Source organism: Aethina tumida, chromosome 4 (genome assembly GCF_024364675.1).
Source record: "Aethina tumida isolate Nest 87 chromosome 4, icAetTumi1.1, whole genome shotgun sequence".
Taxonomy (NCBI): domain Eukaryota; kingdom Metazoa; phylum Arthropoda; class Insecta; order Coleoptera; family Nitidulidae; genus Aethina; species Aethina tumida.
Genome location: NC_065438.1, coordinates 3476201 through 3496020, shown reverse-complemented (window position 1 = coordinate 3496020; position 19820 = coordinate 3476201). Strand labels below are relative to the sequence as shown.

General features: G+C 25.1%; 1 protein-coding gene across 1 annotated transcript; it reads left to right on the top strand.

Annotated features, from left to right (window-relative positions):
* Positions 1–14210: 14210 nt before the first annotated feature.
* LOC109597210 (pickpocket protein 28-like) lies at positions 14211–19778 on the top strand. Its single transcript, XM_049966310.1, is given in 11 exon segments — positions 14211–14452; positions 16321–16470; positions 16522–16728; positions 16787–16901; positions 16953–17101; positions 17152–17359; positions 17416–17600; positions 18988–19205; positions 19208–19358; positions 19411–19502; positions 19557–19778. Coding segments are annotated over 11 exon segments (1896 nt in total). The 3' UTR covers positions 19736–19778.
* Positions 19779–19820: the final 42 nt, after the last annotated feature.

Sequence of the window (19820 nt, the reverse complement as noted above, 5' to 3'; positions counted from 1 at the left end):
AAGAATCTAAAGAATCTAAAGAATCTAAAGAATCTAAAGAATCTAAAGAATCTAAAGAATCTAAAGAATCTAAAGAATCTAAAGAATCTAAAGAATCTAAAGAATCTAAAGAATCTAAAGAATCTAAAGAATCTAAAGAATCTAAAGAATCTAAAGAATCTAAAGAATCTAAAGAATCTAAAGAATCTAAATAATCTAAAGAATGTAAAGAATCTAAAGAATGTAAAGAATCTAAAGAATCTAAAGAATCTAAAGAATCTAAAGAATCTAAAGAATCTAATCTAAAGAAACTAAAGAATCTGAAAAATGTAAAGAATTTGAGGATTTCTTTAGAGAATCTTGAGAATCTAGACAATGTAAGTTGAAGATTTTGGAGAGGTTGAAGATTTTCAATCAAAAAACTAAAACATCAAATAACTTATTATATATACCATAAAAATAAAAATCTAGACATTCAAAAATTACATGAGTAAAAATATTCTATTATATTCTATTCTTTATTTTTTGGATTCTGTTGATTCTATATTCTATAATTTCAGTATTTGTTTAGTTTATCCATATTATTCACATTTTTCAGGTTTTTCACATCTTTTAGATTCTTTAGAATGCTTAAATTCTTCAGTTTCTTCGTGGAATATAAGAAATCTAAAAATTATCAATAATTGAAATCAATCAAAATTCTAATGATTCGAATAACATAAATAAAATTAGATGGCAGTACCTGAACCCTTTTGCGTATTTCCTCAATAGTCCAATTAAAACTTAACAATATATTTAACATAATAAATAAATACTAGAAAAAGTATTACCTCTGATTGTAAGTAATGACTCTTTAGTCTATTATATCTTGCAGAAAACCTCGATAAACGTCAAATTTTTCCAATTTTAATTAATCAATTCAATGGCAATCAAATTAATAACCATGACACGGAAATTTCGTAATTATTAACCGGCACAATTTAAAAATCAAAAATTATTATATCTGTATACAGTACATAAAGTCAAATGGCAATAACTTTACAAGACAACAAACAATCCAATAATATTGTACGGGCACAGTTTAATTGAACAGCGGGAGCCTAAATCGTAATTACATTTAGAATGCTTAAGCCGGGATGAAAACCTTAATGATCGCATTTTTACGATGTCCCAATGGAAATGAAACAAAACTTATGCAACCATGGAAATATAAACAAGTGGCTATTACCATAAAACGAAACCACGAACCAGCTATTCCTTATTTATGTGAAATGATTAAGGAAAGCCCACAGATTGTTATCAAAAACGAGCCGAACAAAATATTAATGTTGGTGGACACGTCCCGGGCATAAATGATGGGACAATTTCGTAGATACGACCATAAATTTAACCGACGGTCCCGAGTTTTTTTAAAACAAACACCCAAACGTCTTGGTGGTACACGTGAATATGGTGGCGGCCCACCAAGACATAAAGGAACCCTATAGGGTCCTTATCAGATCTACATAAAGGACACAGCCGAAAATTGATGTTTTGCCAGCTTTTTTTCTACGATTGCGGTCGCTTTGTCCTCTCTATATTAGAATATTACCAGAATTGCATTCCGATTCGGTTTTGACGTTTTGATTTATTGTTAAGCTTAAATTAATCGCTGTTATGCCGCTATCGAGGTTTGTATCTTCCACTTTTTCGAAGAGATAACGGGAAATTTGTAAAAAGGGTCAATTTAATGATGAGGCGCTTTTTCTTTAATTTGTCATTGTGAGACAGTTTTACCTGGTGGTGACAGCAATGCGGTTTTAATTTTGAAATAAATATTTTCTTGGTCACTTTTCGCCCAAATGTTGAACAATTGATGGATTGAAGACATTTTTATTAACTGTTTTGACTCTTTTTTTTTCACCAGGTCTTAATAGTCTGAATCTTTATCATATTAATTAATTAAAAGGATAAAACATATAAAGAATTTAATGACTGTATAAAAAATCTGAAGAAACTGAAGAATTTAAGCATTCTAAAGAATCTAAAAGATGTGAAAAACCTGAAAAATGTGAATAATATGGATAAACTAAACAAATACTGAAATTATAGAATATAGAATCAACAGAATCCAAAAAATAAAGAATAGAATATAATAGAATATTTTTACTCTTGTAATTTTTGAATGTCTAGATTTTTATTTTTTTTTTAAATCTTCAACCTCTCCAAAATCTTCAACTTACATTGTCTAGATTCTCAAGATTCTCTAAAGAAATTTTCAAATTCTTTACATTTTTCAAATTCTTTAGATTCTTTAGATTCTTTAGATTCTTTAGATTCTTTAGATTCTTTAGATTCTTTAGATTCTTTAGATTCTTTAGATTCTTTAGATTCTTTAGATTCTTTAGATTCTTTAGATTCTTTAGATTCTTTAGATTCTTTAGATTCTTTAGATTCTTTAGATTCTTTAGATTCTTTAGATTCTTTAGATTCTTTAGATTCTTTAGATTCTTTAGATTCTTTAGATTCTTTAGATTCTTTAGATTCTTTAGATTCTTTAGATTCTTTAGATTCTTTAGATTCTTTAGATTCTTTAGATTCTTTAGATTCTTTAGATTCTTTAGATTCTTTAGATTCTTTAGATTCTTTAGATTCTTTAGATTCTTTAGATTCTTTAGATTCTTTAGATTCTTTAGATTCTTTAGATTCTTTAGATTCTTTAGATTCTTTAGATTCTTTAGATTCTTTAGATTCTTTAGATTCTTTAGATTCTTTAGATTCTTTAGATTCTTTAGATTCTTTAGATTCTTTAGATTCTTTAGATTCTTTAGATTCTTTAGATTCTTTAGATTCTTTAGATTCTTTAGATTCTTTAGATTCTTTAGATTCTTTAGATTCTTTAGATTCTTTAGATTCTTTAGATTCTTTAGATTCTTTAGATTCTTTAGATTCTTTAGATTCTTTCTTTAGATTCTTTCTTTAGATTCTTTCTTTAGATTCTTTCTTTGGATTCTTTAGATTCGTAGAATATCTAGATTCTATTACACAAAATCACTATTTTTTAGATGATCTAATTTTCTTCAGATTATCTAAATTCCTCATATTTGTTTCATTCTTTAAATTTTCGGGTGAGTTTGTATATTTTTTATATTTTATTGGATTATTGAAGAAATGCACAAGAAGTTTCAGGTACTGCAATCTTTAGTAAAAACTTAATATCAGTATTAATATATTCCAATTAAGAAGCAGTACTATTCTTAACCTAACTACAAATAGTTTTTTTTACTTCATTTTAAAAGGATGAACTCTAAATGTAGTAAGTAAACTGACCATTGAGATGAAATTTGTGTTCTCCAGAAGAAGACAACATCTCATCTGAGAAAGGCAAAGGAACCACGCCTCAAATTTCTGATTGGCTACCGCCTAATGGATTACTACCTTTCAGTAGGTCCGAACTTTTGTTTCAGGTACATCTTTTACACACCGACAGAATTTAATGGTACCATAAAATTGCCTTACCACTATATGATGACCACAAAGTAGTACCATAAATTGACAGTGGTTCCAGATCTTGGAGTGAAAACTAAGGGTTGTAATTGACTGGGGTAATGACTTGTAGTATTTGTGGTAATTTTTCACCAGATCAATGAAAGTACCCACTAATTATTTTACGAGAATTAATGTGCAACTTAATGCTAATTTTATTATTACAAATAACTGTACAATTATGTTAAAATCAGTGTAAAAAATACCTTATAAATTGAATTAACAAACTGATAGAGGTGAACTAACCGTGTGGTTACGTGGCTGGTTTTAATTAAACATCGCATCGACGTGGATAATAAAGATCCCCGGGGGCAGAGTAACGTGCAATATCAATAATAAGGTACGACGATGGCGCAGTGAATCTTTGTGTGTACAAGGCCCAATAAATCAGCCGGGAAATAAGGTGAAATTAATCAGGGGGCCCCCGCGGTTTGGACATAGTGCCAGCGTCAACGATCTACGCCGCGACACGTACGTACGAAAATTTCACCGAGGAATCCTCCTTCGTCGCTTTCGCCGGGACGAGATGTTCCACTCAATTTGTTATTCAAGTTTCCGGTGGAATGGCCTTTTTTGACTAATTTGTCCGACTCTTAATTGTCACATGATTAACATCTTAGACAGTTTTATATTTTTTTATAGGACAAAATCTATAAAAAATATTGGACACACAATAAAAAATAAATTTACATACATACATACATAAAAATATAAAATAAAAAATATCTTGAATATGAATATTAATTGCTAATCAATAAGTAATAAATAGCTATAACTTATATGTACAGTGTCGGACATAATAATTATTAAAAAAATGTTGTCGGACCCATTTATGGAATGACCCTAGACAAGCCCGGATCAAACGTTGCTTAGCATGTTTGACAATGGGGCCGAGAGCTCACGGACGGGCCCCCGGTCGCGAATCGCGACGCCACCCCGTGTCGCGGCATTGTCTCCCGTCACACGTGCTGGGCCTCCTGGCGGCCCCCTTTCCGTTGACTTCGAGAACTCTTCAGCGCTCACGTACTCCGGATGTGTTTGATTTCCAGGTGAAAACACGACGCAACTGGCACCCTTCAGAGTTCAAGGTGATTTGGAAATGTTTTGCTTGGGGTACGTGTGCACTGGAAATAGAAAATAACACATATATGGAAAATTAATGTATTTATATGTAATTAATTTATTAAATTAATAAATATAAATTTCTATAATTTTATAAAAAATTTAAAAATTAAAAATAAATTAAATATAAAATTTATTGTTTAATAATTTTTGAATATAAAATAATAATAAAATAGAGAAACTTTTAAAATAATTTTAGGCTTGATGATTTTATTAACTTTTGTTACAAAATTAATATTTATATTAAATAATTGCAAAATTAAAATGAACAAAAAACTAAAAAATAAAATAAAGTATATTTTCTTAATTAGAATAATTATTTAAATTAAAAATTTATTTTCACTTTTTTTGTTTGAAGTGTATTATATTTTTTTAATATTTTTTTATAAAATAAGTAAATTAATTTATAAATTATTTTATTTTAAAAATTTAAATTTAATGTTAATAAAAATAAAGTTTTATAACTTAAAACAGACTTTTTCGTACTGTATATTTATAAATATATAAATTTAGTAATTAGAATAACTAAAATTTTTAATTCATTTAAAATTTATTGGAAAGAACGAAAAATTAATATTTATAATAATTGATTTAATTAACCTTTTTAATAATTTAATTTAAAATGTAATTTTTTATAATTTTTTTAAATATTGTATTATAGAAAATGTGAATTAATAAAAATAATTATAAAATTTAAATAATTGGAACAATAAATATATTTCAATTTATTTTATTTTAAAAATTTAAATTTAATATTCTATAATTTATTTAGAATATTAAAAAAAAAAAAACAAAAAATTAATAATATATTTATACTAATTAATTAAAATATTAAAAACTTTTCTTTCTTTCTTTTCTTCATATTTTATAAATTAAAAAAAAAAATTTATACTTTCTTAAATATAATAATTATTTAATTTAAAAATTTAATTTTAATATTTTTGCTTAAAATATTACAGTTTTTTAACAATTTTTTTATAAAAATTAAATAATTAGTGTATTTTTCAATTCATCTTATTTTAAAAATTTAATTCTTCTAATTCTAAAATTTATTGAAAATGTGATAAAATTATACTAATTAATTAAAATATTAAAACAAACAAAAGAAAACTTTTCTTAAATAGTTAAAAATGATTTAATTTTTTAATAATTTAATATTTTTGTTATATAATTTTTTAATAAAATTATAGGAAAAGTAAATTAATAAAAATATTTATAAAAATAAATAATTAGTAATATTTTCCAATTTATTTTATTTTAAATATTTAAATTTAATACTAATTATTTAACTTTGTTAGAAAAAACAAAAAATTAATATTAATTAGTACAAAAATTAAAATAAATCAAAGAAAACTTTTTAATATATTAATTAAATAGGTTATACTTATTAAGACAAATTAGAACTTATAATAGAATTATTTAAATCTTTTAATTTAATAAATTTATTTATTTTTCATCACAAAATTTATTAGAAAATTAGTAAAATTAATGAAATATTTATAATAATTGAAAATTAAATTAAATAAAAAATTTTTCAATTACTATTTTCATTATAAATTTAAAACAAAACTATTTTTTTTAATTGGAATAATAGTTTATTTTAAAAATTTAAATTTAATAATTTTACTAAAATTATTATATATATTTTTAATAGAATTTTATTTAAAAACGTAGTAAATCTGGATCTCTAAAATGTGTTATAAAAAGTGTAATAACTGAAAAATTAATTGAAAACTGTTCAATTATTATTAAAATATATTTAATATTTTTACCAAAATTTTTATACGATATTTTAATTAAAATTTATTATAAAACGAGGTAAATTGAAAATAAAAAAAAATGGTGTTGCTCTAATTTTTATTACATATAACTAAATTAAAGTAATTATGTAACTGAAAATGTTAATTATATATTTTAAATAAATTTTTATCTAAAAAGAAATATTAAAATTGATTCCAGACACTCATTTTTTGATCAAGTGCTGATTTTTTCTTTAAATACCACTTGTGTCATAAATTCAGTTCCAATTAATTATAATGAGACAATTAATTCTCCATAATTTGAATAATTTTCTTAATCTTTAGTATTTATTGCTTTACTAAGATCGTTATTCATTCAGAGTCAACAAATGTTCATGTTGAAGTAGAAAATAATATATATATAAAACATAATAGCATTTTCATGTTTGTCATTTTAGATTTTTATCAGTTTAACACAATTTGCTTTGTATCTAATATTAGACTAGACAAACAAAAAATACTTAAATATAATCGTATTGTAATTAGAATTAAATTATTTATGTAAAGACCTATTTGTATTTAAATTTATTACACATTTATTGGTTACAAATATATATAAACTGAGAATTTCTTAATACAGATGTCCAATAATCTATGATGAACAAATTTCTAGAAAGATTTGGGGGAAGGCAGATGCAGGGATGTTGCTGTGGATGTCACCCCGATAAGACACGGCCAGCCCAAAGTCCGTACAACTCTAGCAAATCATCTGTCCGGCCGGGAGTCTGCGGCATCACCGTGACGTCTCCATCACCACACCACCGCGTCCCGGAACTGCTTGTCCGGCCGATTTCACGGCAAACAATCCCGCGGCACGCATATTTCACGTTGGCGAACGCAACGACACGGGCCCGAGTAGCAGTGAGTGCCGTGCGGGGGGCCCGTTTGTCCCCGCGGGGCATCCGGGACACTTTTGACTTTTAAACAAAAACCGGCAGCGGTCGCAGCCGTAGAAAAGTTGTAAAAATTGTTTGTGGGGTCCGTGTGGGGGGTCTGGATGTAGTGCACCGCGTGCCGCTCGCGAAGAATGGGGACCGCGACGGGGGCGCGTTGGCTGAAAGGGGGCCACATGCGCGGGCCCCATGTGCGGTATTTCCAACGACTGAGTCTGCAATTTGTTTGCGACTAATCGCCCAGTAATTGGCGGTTGTCGTTTTTTTCTCTCGGCCCCGTATGATATAATAATGCAATCCAATTTTTTTTTTTTTTCGGGGGGTGAACGAAGGCTTGAGCATTTTATTTGTCTAGCGCAAAATTAATCGCATTACAAAAATTCAGAGCTTTAATCTTGAGAGCCTAATTCGTTTATATTAATACATAATATACATTTTGATAACTTTCTATAAAACTTTTTAATATATTAATTATTTATAATAAAAAATTAATTATAAAATTTATTATTTATATTTATTAATTAAAAAATTATGACTGAATTCTAATTTTATTAATTAGTTTTAAATTCAAAAATGATTTAAAAACGAAAAATATCTCTTAAATTTTAAGGTTTCTAATAAATACAAATTTTGATAATAATAATAAATATATTTTTTTTATTTATTTTTTTAATTATTTTCAAATTATTTTTTATTAGTTTTACTCTTTTTGTAATAATATTAATTAAATATATAATAAATAAACAATTATAAACATTTAAATATTAATTGAACAATTTTTTATTAATTTTTCAGTTATTATAAATATATAATAAGAATTATCATCATTAATTTTATAATTTATATAATTTAGTCCATTAAATTTAAAAAAATTGGGAAAGTTCTAATTCTAACCAATAATATTTTTTAGATAAAAATTTATATAGAATATATAATTAATATTTTCAGTTCATAATTGCTTTAAAATAAAATATTTTTGGCAAACAATATTAAATTTAAATTTAATTATATGTAATAAAAAATATAGCAACACCAAATTTTTTTTATTTTCAATTTAACTCATTTTATAGTAAATTTTACTTAAAATATCGTATAACAATTTTAGTAAAAATATTAAATTTTAATAATAATTGTTAATTTATCAGTTATTACAAATATACATATTTATTAATGTTACTATAAAACAGTTTGAATCCAGTAGATTTACTACATTTTTAAATAAATTTTTATTAAAAAATATACAATAATTTTAGTAAAATTATTAAATTTAAATTTAATTTAATGTATATATTTTTTTTAATTTAATTTATTCAATTATTCCAATTATAAAATAAATAGTTTTGTCTTAAGTTTATAATGAAAATATTAATTTAATATTTTATTATTTAATTTAATTTTCAAAAATTCTTTTATCAGTTTTAATTTGTTTTAATAAAAATAATCTATTTTATTAATATTTTAGTATATTAATAGAAAAGTTTCGTTTGATTTATTTTAATTTTTCAATTAATATAAATATTAATTTTTTATTATTTTTTCTAATAAATTTTAAGTTAATGAAAGAGATAAATATTAAAATAAAATAAATTGATATTGGCTGTAGTAATTATTTAATTTTTTATAAATATTTATATTATTTACTTTTTCTAATAAATAATAGAAATAATTTATTATATGACTATTCAAAAAAAGTTTTCTTTTGTTTGTTTTAATATTATTTATAATGTGCACTCCTCGTCGTTTGCATTTACAGTAGTGGACATAATTGTAGCAACTTTTTAAAGTATTTTTCATCATAAAATTTATTAGAAAATTAGTAAAATGAATGAGTATATTTATAATAATTGAAAATTAAATTAAATAAAATGTAATTGGAATAATTGTTTATTTTAAAAATTTAAATTTAATAATTTTACTAAAATTATTATATATATTTTTAATAAAAATTTATTTAGAAAGGTAGTAAATCTGGATTCAAAATATGTTATAAAAAGAGTACTAACTGAAAAATTAATTAAAAACTATTCAATTATTATTAAAATTTAATATTTTTATCAATTTTTATAAATATGTTCAATAATTTCAATAACTTTCTAATAAATTTTATGATGAAAAATAAGTAAATCTATTAAATTAAAAGATATCAACAATTCAGTTATCAGTTTTAATTTGTTTTAATAAAAATAATTTTAATTAATATTTTAATATATTAAAAGAAAAGTTTCGTTCGATTTATTTTAATTTTTCAATTAATATAAATATTAATTTTTTATAATTTTTTTCTAATAAATTTTAAGTTAATTGAAGAGATTTAAATATTTAAAATAAAACAAATTGATATTGGTTTTACTAATTATTTAATTTTTATAAATATTTTTATTAATTTACTTTTTGTGATAAATAAAAGAAATAATTTATTATATAACTATTCAAAAAAAGTTTTCTTTTGTTTGTTTTAATATTATTTATAATGTGCACTCGTCGTTTGCATTTACAGTAGTGGACATGATTGTAGCAACTTTTTAAAATATTAAATATTTTAGTCATAATTCTTTTATTTAATGTGAACTATTAAAATAATATTATTTTACTATTGTTTTTTATACAGTATTGTATAAACTAGTATATTCCTGTTCTATAAGATGTTACACATATTATTCTCATATATGCTGGACATAAATATTGAAACTTTAATTTTGAAGGAGATTTTTCATTATTAAATCTGTGTTAATTTAACATTAACACTTTTTGGAAAAACCATCTTTCCACAGTCCTTGAACTAATTTGAATAAGTTCCATTTCCTCCAGATTGGCATTAATTTCAGTTGATGATAAGATTGAATTGTTTTTTGACTCAAATTATCCAGTTATCGATTTTAGTTTTTAAATTCAGACAGTATATTATTTATATTATTTGATGTCTTTATAACAGTTTTTCAATAAATAATAGTTTAATAAAACCAAAAACCTAATTTTTTGATAATTTAAAAATGATAAAATCTCTTAGATATTATATTGTGGTTCCACTTACCAAAGAACTCAGTGAAAAAATCAATAATAGTAACAAATATTTAATTAAAATGGTGTAATTAAAGTCGAGTTCGTTCCTAACAATGGTAAACAATAGAGGTCCGGTTGTGTATTTGAGAATGTATGGGAACACATATCACCGTGCCGGTACAACCAATTACGACCCGACAAAGGATCGGGTTCGATGTTAATTTTCGTCGGAATGAAGAGTACACGGAGTCAATAATAACGACGAATGTGCAAAATCATTAAAGGATGAACAGTTGTTTCTATTATTTATTAACGATTGTGTCGCCGGGGGGGCCCGGCGTTTCGGTCGCTCTTCAAAGGCGATAGGTGCCGATCAAAGGAGGGCGTCATAATTAATTAAATGATGTGTTTTGACGAATGAAAGGCGAAATGGTACACCTGTATGCACAATGCCATGCACTGTTTTCTGGTCTGCGTTGTCGTGCCGAGATGCCACCTTTGTACGCCTCTGTCTCAATAACGAGTCCGACCTTTGAATTGCTGATTTCGATGGCACGATCAAAAGGAACGACACAACAATCGGATTTAATATTGGGGGTCTATTGTTGCAATTAAAATTTGCACAATTTTTCTAACAATGATCTGAATGTATTCTTCGAAATTCACCTCAATTTATTAATTCATCTCTATATGGTGATGTTTATTGTTTCAATGTTTCATTTCTAATTTTATCTTATTCTGCTGGACTCATTCAGAGTGGTTTAAATTTCATAATAAATCAAATTAATTTAAAAATATATGTATATCAATTGTATTTGTAACTCTTTAATCTAAAATATCGAATACCAATGACTCAAAATTATCCATATCTTTAATTTATTTTACTGTGATGCCTTAAATAATTAATTTTAATATATTTTCTCTTATTCTTTGAATACATTTGTAATTTATCAATTCGTCTCTAAATACTATACAAGTACTGATTCAAGATTTAATTCAAGAAAAAATTTCAAATTTTTTTCTTGAATATAAATCATTGAATAATTGAAAAATAATTCAAAATTAGCATTATTATTTAAGAAAATAATTTTAATATTTATTAATAATTTGTATGAATACAATTAAAATTTAATATTATGTAATAACCTAATTTTTATTCATTTTTAAATTATTAAATAATTAAATTAAAAGGTAATTTCCATTTTTTTTTAATTATTTTCAAATTTTTTATGAATTATTAAACAAATTACCATTTTTTTTTAACTTTTAAGTATTTATTTTCAAGGAATTTAAGAATGACTTCTAAATATAGGTCAATTTTGTAATTTTTTTAATTTTCATAAATTTTTAATATATCAAAATTACATTAAAAAATGAATTAAGTTAATATATATCTATATTTTAATTAGAATTTAATTCAACAAAATTATTAAATAATTAAACTAAAAATCAATATCTCAATGTAATAAAAATATAAAACATCTTTTTTTAACTTTTTAAAATATATGAAATGTTAAATTTTTTGTAGATTAATTCGCTATTTAATTTTAAATTTAGACTTCAATTCAAACTTCTAAATTTAGGTTAATTTTGTATTTTTTTTTTAATTTTGATAAATTTTAATATAATAAAATTGCCTCAAATAAATGAATTAATAAATTAAAAAAAATAATAATTTTTATTAACGATTTAATATTGGGATATATTATAAGTTAATAAAAGTTTCTCCTATTCTTTAATTAAAGATTAATACAACAAAATTATTACATAATTAAACTAAAAATCAAAATATCATTAAAATAAAGATATAAAATGTCATACTTGTATATGAAATGTTAATTTTTTTGTAGATTAATTCATCATTTAATTTTAAATTTAGATCAATTTTATATATTTTTAATTATAATGAATTATATTTTTTATTTTTAATGAATGTTAATATATCGAAATTAAAGTTAAAATAATTTAAATTAATAAAAGTTTTTAAACTAAAAATCTATTTTTTAAGAATTATTAACAGTTTTTTTTAATTTTTGAGTATTTTTTATTATGTTTATAATATTGAAAATGTATTGTAAATAATTTTAAATTAAAGAACTGTAGAAATTATAGATTTCTATATGGAATATTGATTTTTTATAGATTAGTTTACAGGTTGATAAAAATTATTTAATTCTAAATTTAGGTCAAAAATTAACAAAATTTTTAAATAATTAAATTAAAAATCAATTTCCTTATTTATTTAATCATTTATCAATTTTTTTGGATTGAATTATTAAACAAAATTATTAAATATTTAAATTAAAAATCAATTTTTATACTTTTTTACCATTTTTCAAATTTTTTATGAATTATTAAACGAATTGTCAATTTTTTTTTAATTTTGAGCATTTTTTAAAATTATTTTAAAAAAAATTTTTTTTATTTGTATATAGAATATTAAATTTTTTAAAGATTAGAACTTAAACTGATAAAAATAATTTATTTTCAAAGTTAGGTCAATTTTTTATATGTCTTAATTTTGATAAATTTTAATATACGAAAATTATTATTATTATAAAAAATAATAAAGTTTCCAACAAATTCAATATTATGATAATCTAAGTTAATGAGAGCTTAATAATTAATAATTATTTAATTTAAAAAATATTCATTTTTATTAATAATTAAAGTTTTTTCAACAAAATTATTAAATGTTTAAATTATATATCAATTTTCATATTTTTTAACCATTTGTCAAATTTTTTATAAATTATTAAACGAATTGACATTTTTTTCAATCTTTAAAATTTATATTTTTAAATTATATTTGTAACATTAAAAAACGTAACGTTAATATTTTTTTTTTAATTTTTTAACTTTGTATATAGAATGTTGAATTTTTTATAGATTAGAACTTAAATTGATAAAAATAATTTAATTCCAAATTTAATATTTTTCTCAATTTTAATAAATTTTAATATATGAAAATTATAATTATAAAAAATACTAAAATTTACTACTAATTCAATATTATGATATAATCTATGTTAATGAAGCTTCTTAAATAAAAAATCAATTTCCATATTTTTTTTTTTTTTGATTATTTTTCAATTTTTTATACGAATTTCTATATTATACTCATTGAGAATTTTGTTTTAGTATTTTCTGTTCCTCTAAATCAGTTGATGTATTTTTATTTAAGATATATATTATTAATAATTCAAAAATAATAAAATTTTAAAACTGTTAATAAAATTAACATATTAAAATTATATTAATCATTTATAGAATATTGAAAGTTTTTACATTTTATTATGATTGTCACAAATAAACTTTTGATATTTGTCAAATTCCTAATTGGATTATCTGATTTGTTTGTCTCATTTATGTATTAACTCTGACATCGATTCATCACTATTACCGTTTTAACGATATTTCCTATCAAAACAGCCGGCACAAGCCCTAATTGTAAAACAACAACCTGAAAACGCATCGAAAACATTCCAATCCGAATCAAATCAAAATAACCCATTACCGACATGCGTAATTAATTGCTGCAAACAAATTGCGTTTTGTCTCTGCCAGATCGAGATTAATAGAAAGTCCGAACGAACTTGACATAATTACACTGGCACCACGTCCATCCATTGTTTGAACGAAAATTACACCGACAGTTCGCTGTGACACTGTTCCATCCTGCAAACCAAAATCGTCTCTAAACAGGTGAGACATTGAGCCGGTTTCCATTACGTCATACATTAGATTAGGACTGATTAAAAACTAGACATACAAGCGCGAGACACGCAACTGGAAAAGTAATTACAATAAAAACTGATGTGTATAAATTGACGGGTGACCAGTTTTAAATGTGTGCGTTTTGCGGGACACGAATCGTCACTATGTAGATTCGATGACTGCCGTCAACGTACAAACTTCTGACGCCGTCCAAAATAGTCTGCAAAAAAAGAGCAAACGACTGAAGATTTTTAAGGTGCTGAGGAAGATGTACAAGATCGATAATGCAAGGCCCAGAAGGTCGAACCATGGGTCGTGGGTCAATGCTATGGATAATCAGGTCGTCAAAAATAGGACGCCTATTTTCAGGATTGGGGAGTATGAGAACAATGATTATTCCATTAATATGACGTCAGGGTAAGATTTTAGGGATTTTGATACTTCATTTAATTATGTTAATAATAATTAATTTAATAAAGTACTTTTTCTACTTAATGCTTTAGTATAGTTTTTTATTATAATATTTATTGCTATTTTTTCCAATTTTAAAGTTTATTTTGATTATTTGTATTAAATGTTAAATGTAATGTAATTAATTATTGGCTTTGTTGCGCATTCGCCATTTTTAACAACAGTTGTAAAAATGGTGGATGCGCAACAAAAAACTTAATTAAAATATTCAAATGAATTAGGATAAGATATTTGAAAACATAAAATTAATTGCCTTTTGGATGTAGTTGTAATTATACAATTTGTTTGCGCATTCACGATGTTTAAACATTTATTAAACATGAAAATCATATTTTTTATAGTATTTTAAAGGTTATTTTACTGATTAATTAAAAAAATGTAAATAGTACCTGTTAAAAATGGATGTAACAGTTGATAAAATAAATTACTTTTAATATAATCAACTTGTTCTTAGAATTTGTTTAATAAGAACTAATTATTGGATTTGTGGCGCATTCGCCATTTTTAACAACAGTTGTAAAAATGGTGGATGCGCAACAAAAAACTTAATTAAAATATTCAAATGAATTAGGATAAGATATTTGAAGACATCAAATGAATTGCCTTTTGGATGTTCTTGTAATTATATAATTTTTTTGCACATTCACAATGTTTAAACATTTATTAAACATCAAAAACATGTTTTTTATGGTATTTTAAAGGTTACTTTAGTGATTAATTAAAAAAATATAAATAGTATCTGTTAAAAATGGATCTAACAGTGGATAAAATAAATTACTTTGAATATATTCAAGTTATTATTAGAATTTGTTTAATATTAATTAATTATTGGATTTGTGGCGCATTCGCCATTTTTAACAACAGTTGTAAAAATGGTGAATGCGCAACAAAAAACTTAAATAAAATATTCAAATGAATTAGGATAAGAAATTTGAAAGCAAAAAATTAATTGCCTTTTGGATGTAGTTGTAATTATACAATTTGTTTGCGTATTCACGATGTTTAGACATTTATTAAACATCAAAATCCTATTTTTTATAGTATTTTAAAGGTTACTTTACTGATTAATTAAAAAAATTTAAATAGTATCTGTTAAAAATGGATCTAACAGTGGATAAAATAAATTACTTTCAATATAATCAACTTATTCTTAGAGTTTGTTTAATAATAACTAATTATTGGATTTGTGGCGCATTCGCCATTTTTAACAACTGTTGTAAAAATGGTGAATGCGCAACAAAAAACTTAATTAAAATATTCAAATGAATTAGGATAAGAAATTTGAAAACATAAAATTAATTGCCTTTTGGATGTAGTTGTAATTATACAATTTGTTTGCGCATTCACGATGTTTAAACATTTATTAAACATCAAAATCCTATTTTTTATAGTATTTTAAAAGTTACTTTACTGATTAATTAAAAAAAATTAAATAGTATCTGTTAAAAATGGATCTAACAGTGGATAAAATAAATTACTTTCAATATAATCAACTTATTCTTAGAGTTTGTTTAATAATAACTCATTATTGAATTTGTGGCGCATTCGCCATTTTTAACAACTGTTGTAAAAATGGTGGATGTGCAACAAAAAACTTAATTAAAATATTCAAATGAATTAGGATAAGAAATTTGAAAACATAAAATTAATTGCCTTTTGGATATAGTTGTAATTATACAATTTGTTTGCACATTCACGATTTTTAAACATTTATTAAACATCAAAATCATATTTTTTATAGTATTTTAAAGGTTACTTTACTGATTAATAAAAAAAATTTAAGTAGTTAAACTTACTGTTCTCGTTTCGAACAGAAAAGATACAAAAATACAAAGAAGACATGACAAAGAACAAAACAAAAGTGTGGCAAGAAAATGTTTAAACCAAGTAGAAACTTACTGTGACAACACCACCCTCCATGGACTTCGATACGTTGGCGATACTTCACTGACGTTGGGAGAGAGGTAAAACCTACTTAATTTTGAACATTTCGACGTTATCCTTTACTTTTTAAGATTGTTTTGGTTGTTGTCCTTTTCGATTGCGATATTTTTCGCCGCCTACTACATCTCTAACATCTACAAGAAGTGGAACTCAAGCCCTGTAATAATCAGCTTCAGCCCATTTGATGCTGACCTCACTAACATCCCCTTTCCCGCCATCACCATATGCAACATGAACCAAGCCAAGAAGTACGAAGCTGAAAAAGTAATCAAAGAAGGGTAAACACTTTTTATATGCCCAACTCAACTGGTTTTGCATTTCTTTTACAAATTGCAGACCAGACATCGAGAAGAGGATCTTGTACGGTTTGTGCAATGCGGACAACGCCACTTTGGAAACTACCAAGAAAGAAGACACAAGATGGGAAACACTCAGAGACTTCCTTATAAGAGTAGGATGATCAATCTTGTAATGAACGACTTAATATGCTTAATTTTTGAAGGTGGGCTCTTCATGCGAAAATATGCTTCGCCTTTGCAAATGGAGAAACGAAATAGTAAGTTGTGAGGCCGCTTTCAACAATGACCTAACTGATGAAGGACTTTGCTGCTCATTTAATCGATTACCCGACAACAAAATTTACAGAAACACGTAAGCCAATCCTCATTTTTATTATTCCTCCACATTTTAGATAATTTTAGCAAAGACATAGGTGTCTTAAATCGCACCTACCCAGAAAAAGTGTACGACTGGAGTCCCGAAAAGGGCTTCACCGAAGATGAAACTGGAGACGATGATTACATACCCAGAAGGCCTTTAGGTGCCGGAGCCCATTTAGGGCTGACGGTAATTTTGGACGCACAAATAAACGAGTACTTTTGTTCATCCACCAGTAGCATTGGCTTCAAGGTAAAACAATTACTTCTTGTGTTGCTTCTTAAGGCCTTAATTAACGCATGTCATAGGTAATATTGTCGAACCCGCTGGAAACGCCCAAGATGGCGGATTTTGGATTCTTGGTGAGCCCAGGAACCGAGACCAGATTTGCTGTGGTTCCTTCAATAAGGGAAGCAACAGATACTTTAAGATCCATCGAGATTGAAAAGAGACAATGTTACTTTGCCAGTGAAAGACCACTGAGATATTACAGGTACCACTTTTGTTCAAAGATTTGCTTGTTAGTATATAATTCGGATTTTATTGTCGTTGTCGGTTTTCTAGAACTTACACGTCGGCAAATTGCGGTTTAGAGTGTCTATCGAATTATACGTATCAAAAATGTAAATGTATACCATACTTTTTACCAAGTAAGTTATGTAAATAAACACCTCTTATTTTATTTTATTTTGACGACATTTTAGAAGTATCTTACATGAAAATTTGTGACCCCTCAGATGAAGACTGTGTTAATAGAGCTAAAGGTAAGTATATTTCAATTTATGTATGATATGTATTATTTTATCCCTGACAAATTAAATTGAGACATTTTCAGCACATATGGAGCTTACAACTGAACAAGGGTAAACCTTACTCATATTAAGTATACTGTATAAAAATTAAAGTGGTTTATTTATTTTTAGAACTGATTGTTCATGTCTGCCAGGTTGTTTCGAATTGGTTTACAAAAAGACACACACTCTAGCAAAACTTTCAGACAACCTCTTTAACCCACCTGAAAACGTAAATGCTTCGTACTTTGTGTAATTATAGATCCATTACTTTAATTATCCGGTTTAAGTAATTTAATTTTTAGCAACAACACAGCAATAGTGCACTTCTTTTTCGAAAGTACCAAATACACCAAGATTAAGAAACGTGAAATGTACGACTTTACTGACTTCTTAGCTAACACTGGAGGATTGTTGGGAGTTTTCTTGGGCTTCAGTTTATTGAGTGTGGTTGAGGTGATTTATCATTTCTCATTACGATTGTGTTGCCTTTATATGAAGCACAGGAGGAAAAATCAGAAAAAAATTACACGTTTACAGTTTTTACATTAAATAGGGGGTAAATTTAAAATGTTGTGTGTTAAATACTAATGTATTATTAAAAACCAAATATTTCAAATTAAATGCACTACTTATTAATTGTTATAATGTTTTTGTACTTAACTTTGTTATACACCATTATTAGTATTAGTTATTTGTTAAGTGGCTTTATCAAAATATTGTAATTGTTATATTTATTATTAAAAATGTATCATTATATTTGTTCTATAAATATTTGTAAATAATGTATTATTAGGGGGGCTAAATAAATATAAACCAATAATTTTATAATAATGTATTTAAAATATTTGATTACATTTAAGGTATATTATTTACCCTCGAAAATTAGGGTTGTAGATTTTCCCTTCTTTCAGAGATAATATATATTTCCTTATTGATTTTACAATTTACTATCTACTTAACACTATTTTACTTATCTACCGTACACGTTAATAGATTAAATATCTATCACAATAATGTCACATCATTAATTATCCAACAATAGTATTCTTTAACTAGGTAATTTCCTAATAATTTATTTATTTTCAGAACTTACACCCAGAGGAACTGCAATTTAGAATGTTTGTCAAATTATACCCTGCGTAATTGTCTCTGTGTGCCCTACTTCTTGCCCAGAAGTAAGAATATTAAAGTCTGTGGTCTAGACAAAGACACTTGTACCACAAAATCGAAGAAAAATATGGAACAAACCAACGGCAATGCGTATATTATTTCTGTATTTTATGGACTTCAAAAATAAATACATTTTTTGCTTCTAGATCTAGTTGCCATTGCTTACCAGGGTGCTATGAAGTCATGTACTCGGAATCCAAGTCATCCGGTACTTTATCGACCAAGTTGGATTTTAGGGAAAACGTACTGTTTGAAAATATTGGCAACTATTCCAGTCAATACATTGTGTAAGAACAAAATACTGTTAATATATACGTATGTTCACCTGGGGAATTTTAGGGAGAACATGGTGGTTGCCCATTTTTACTTCACTTCAGAAAAGTTCACCAAGCAACTTAAAAGTGAACTCTATGGATTCACAGAAATATTATGTAAGTATTCTCTCTTACCCATTATTTGATTTAATTAGTATGTTTGTTTTTCAGCTAATGTTGGAGGATTATTGGGGCTATGTCTGGGTTTCAGTTTCCTTAGTTTTGTTGAGCTCCTGTACTTTGTAACCATCAGAGTGTGCTGCAAGATCTTAAGAATGAAGAGGAAAAGGAACAGACATGTCGAAGCTTTGGAAAAAAGTAGTTCTTCAATGTATCCTTATGTCAGATGAAGGTATTTAAAATATTAATAGATATAACTGTTGATAATTTATTAAAAATGTTAGTTATGTGTGTAATATGTTAATAAACTCAGGA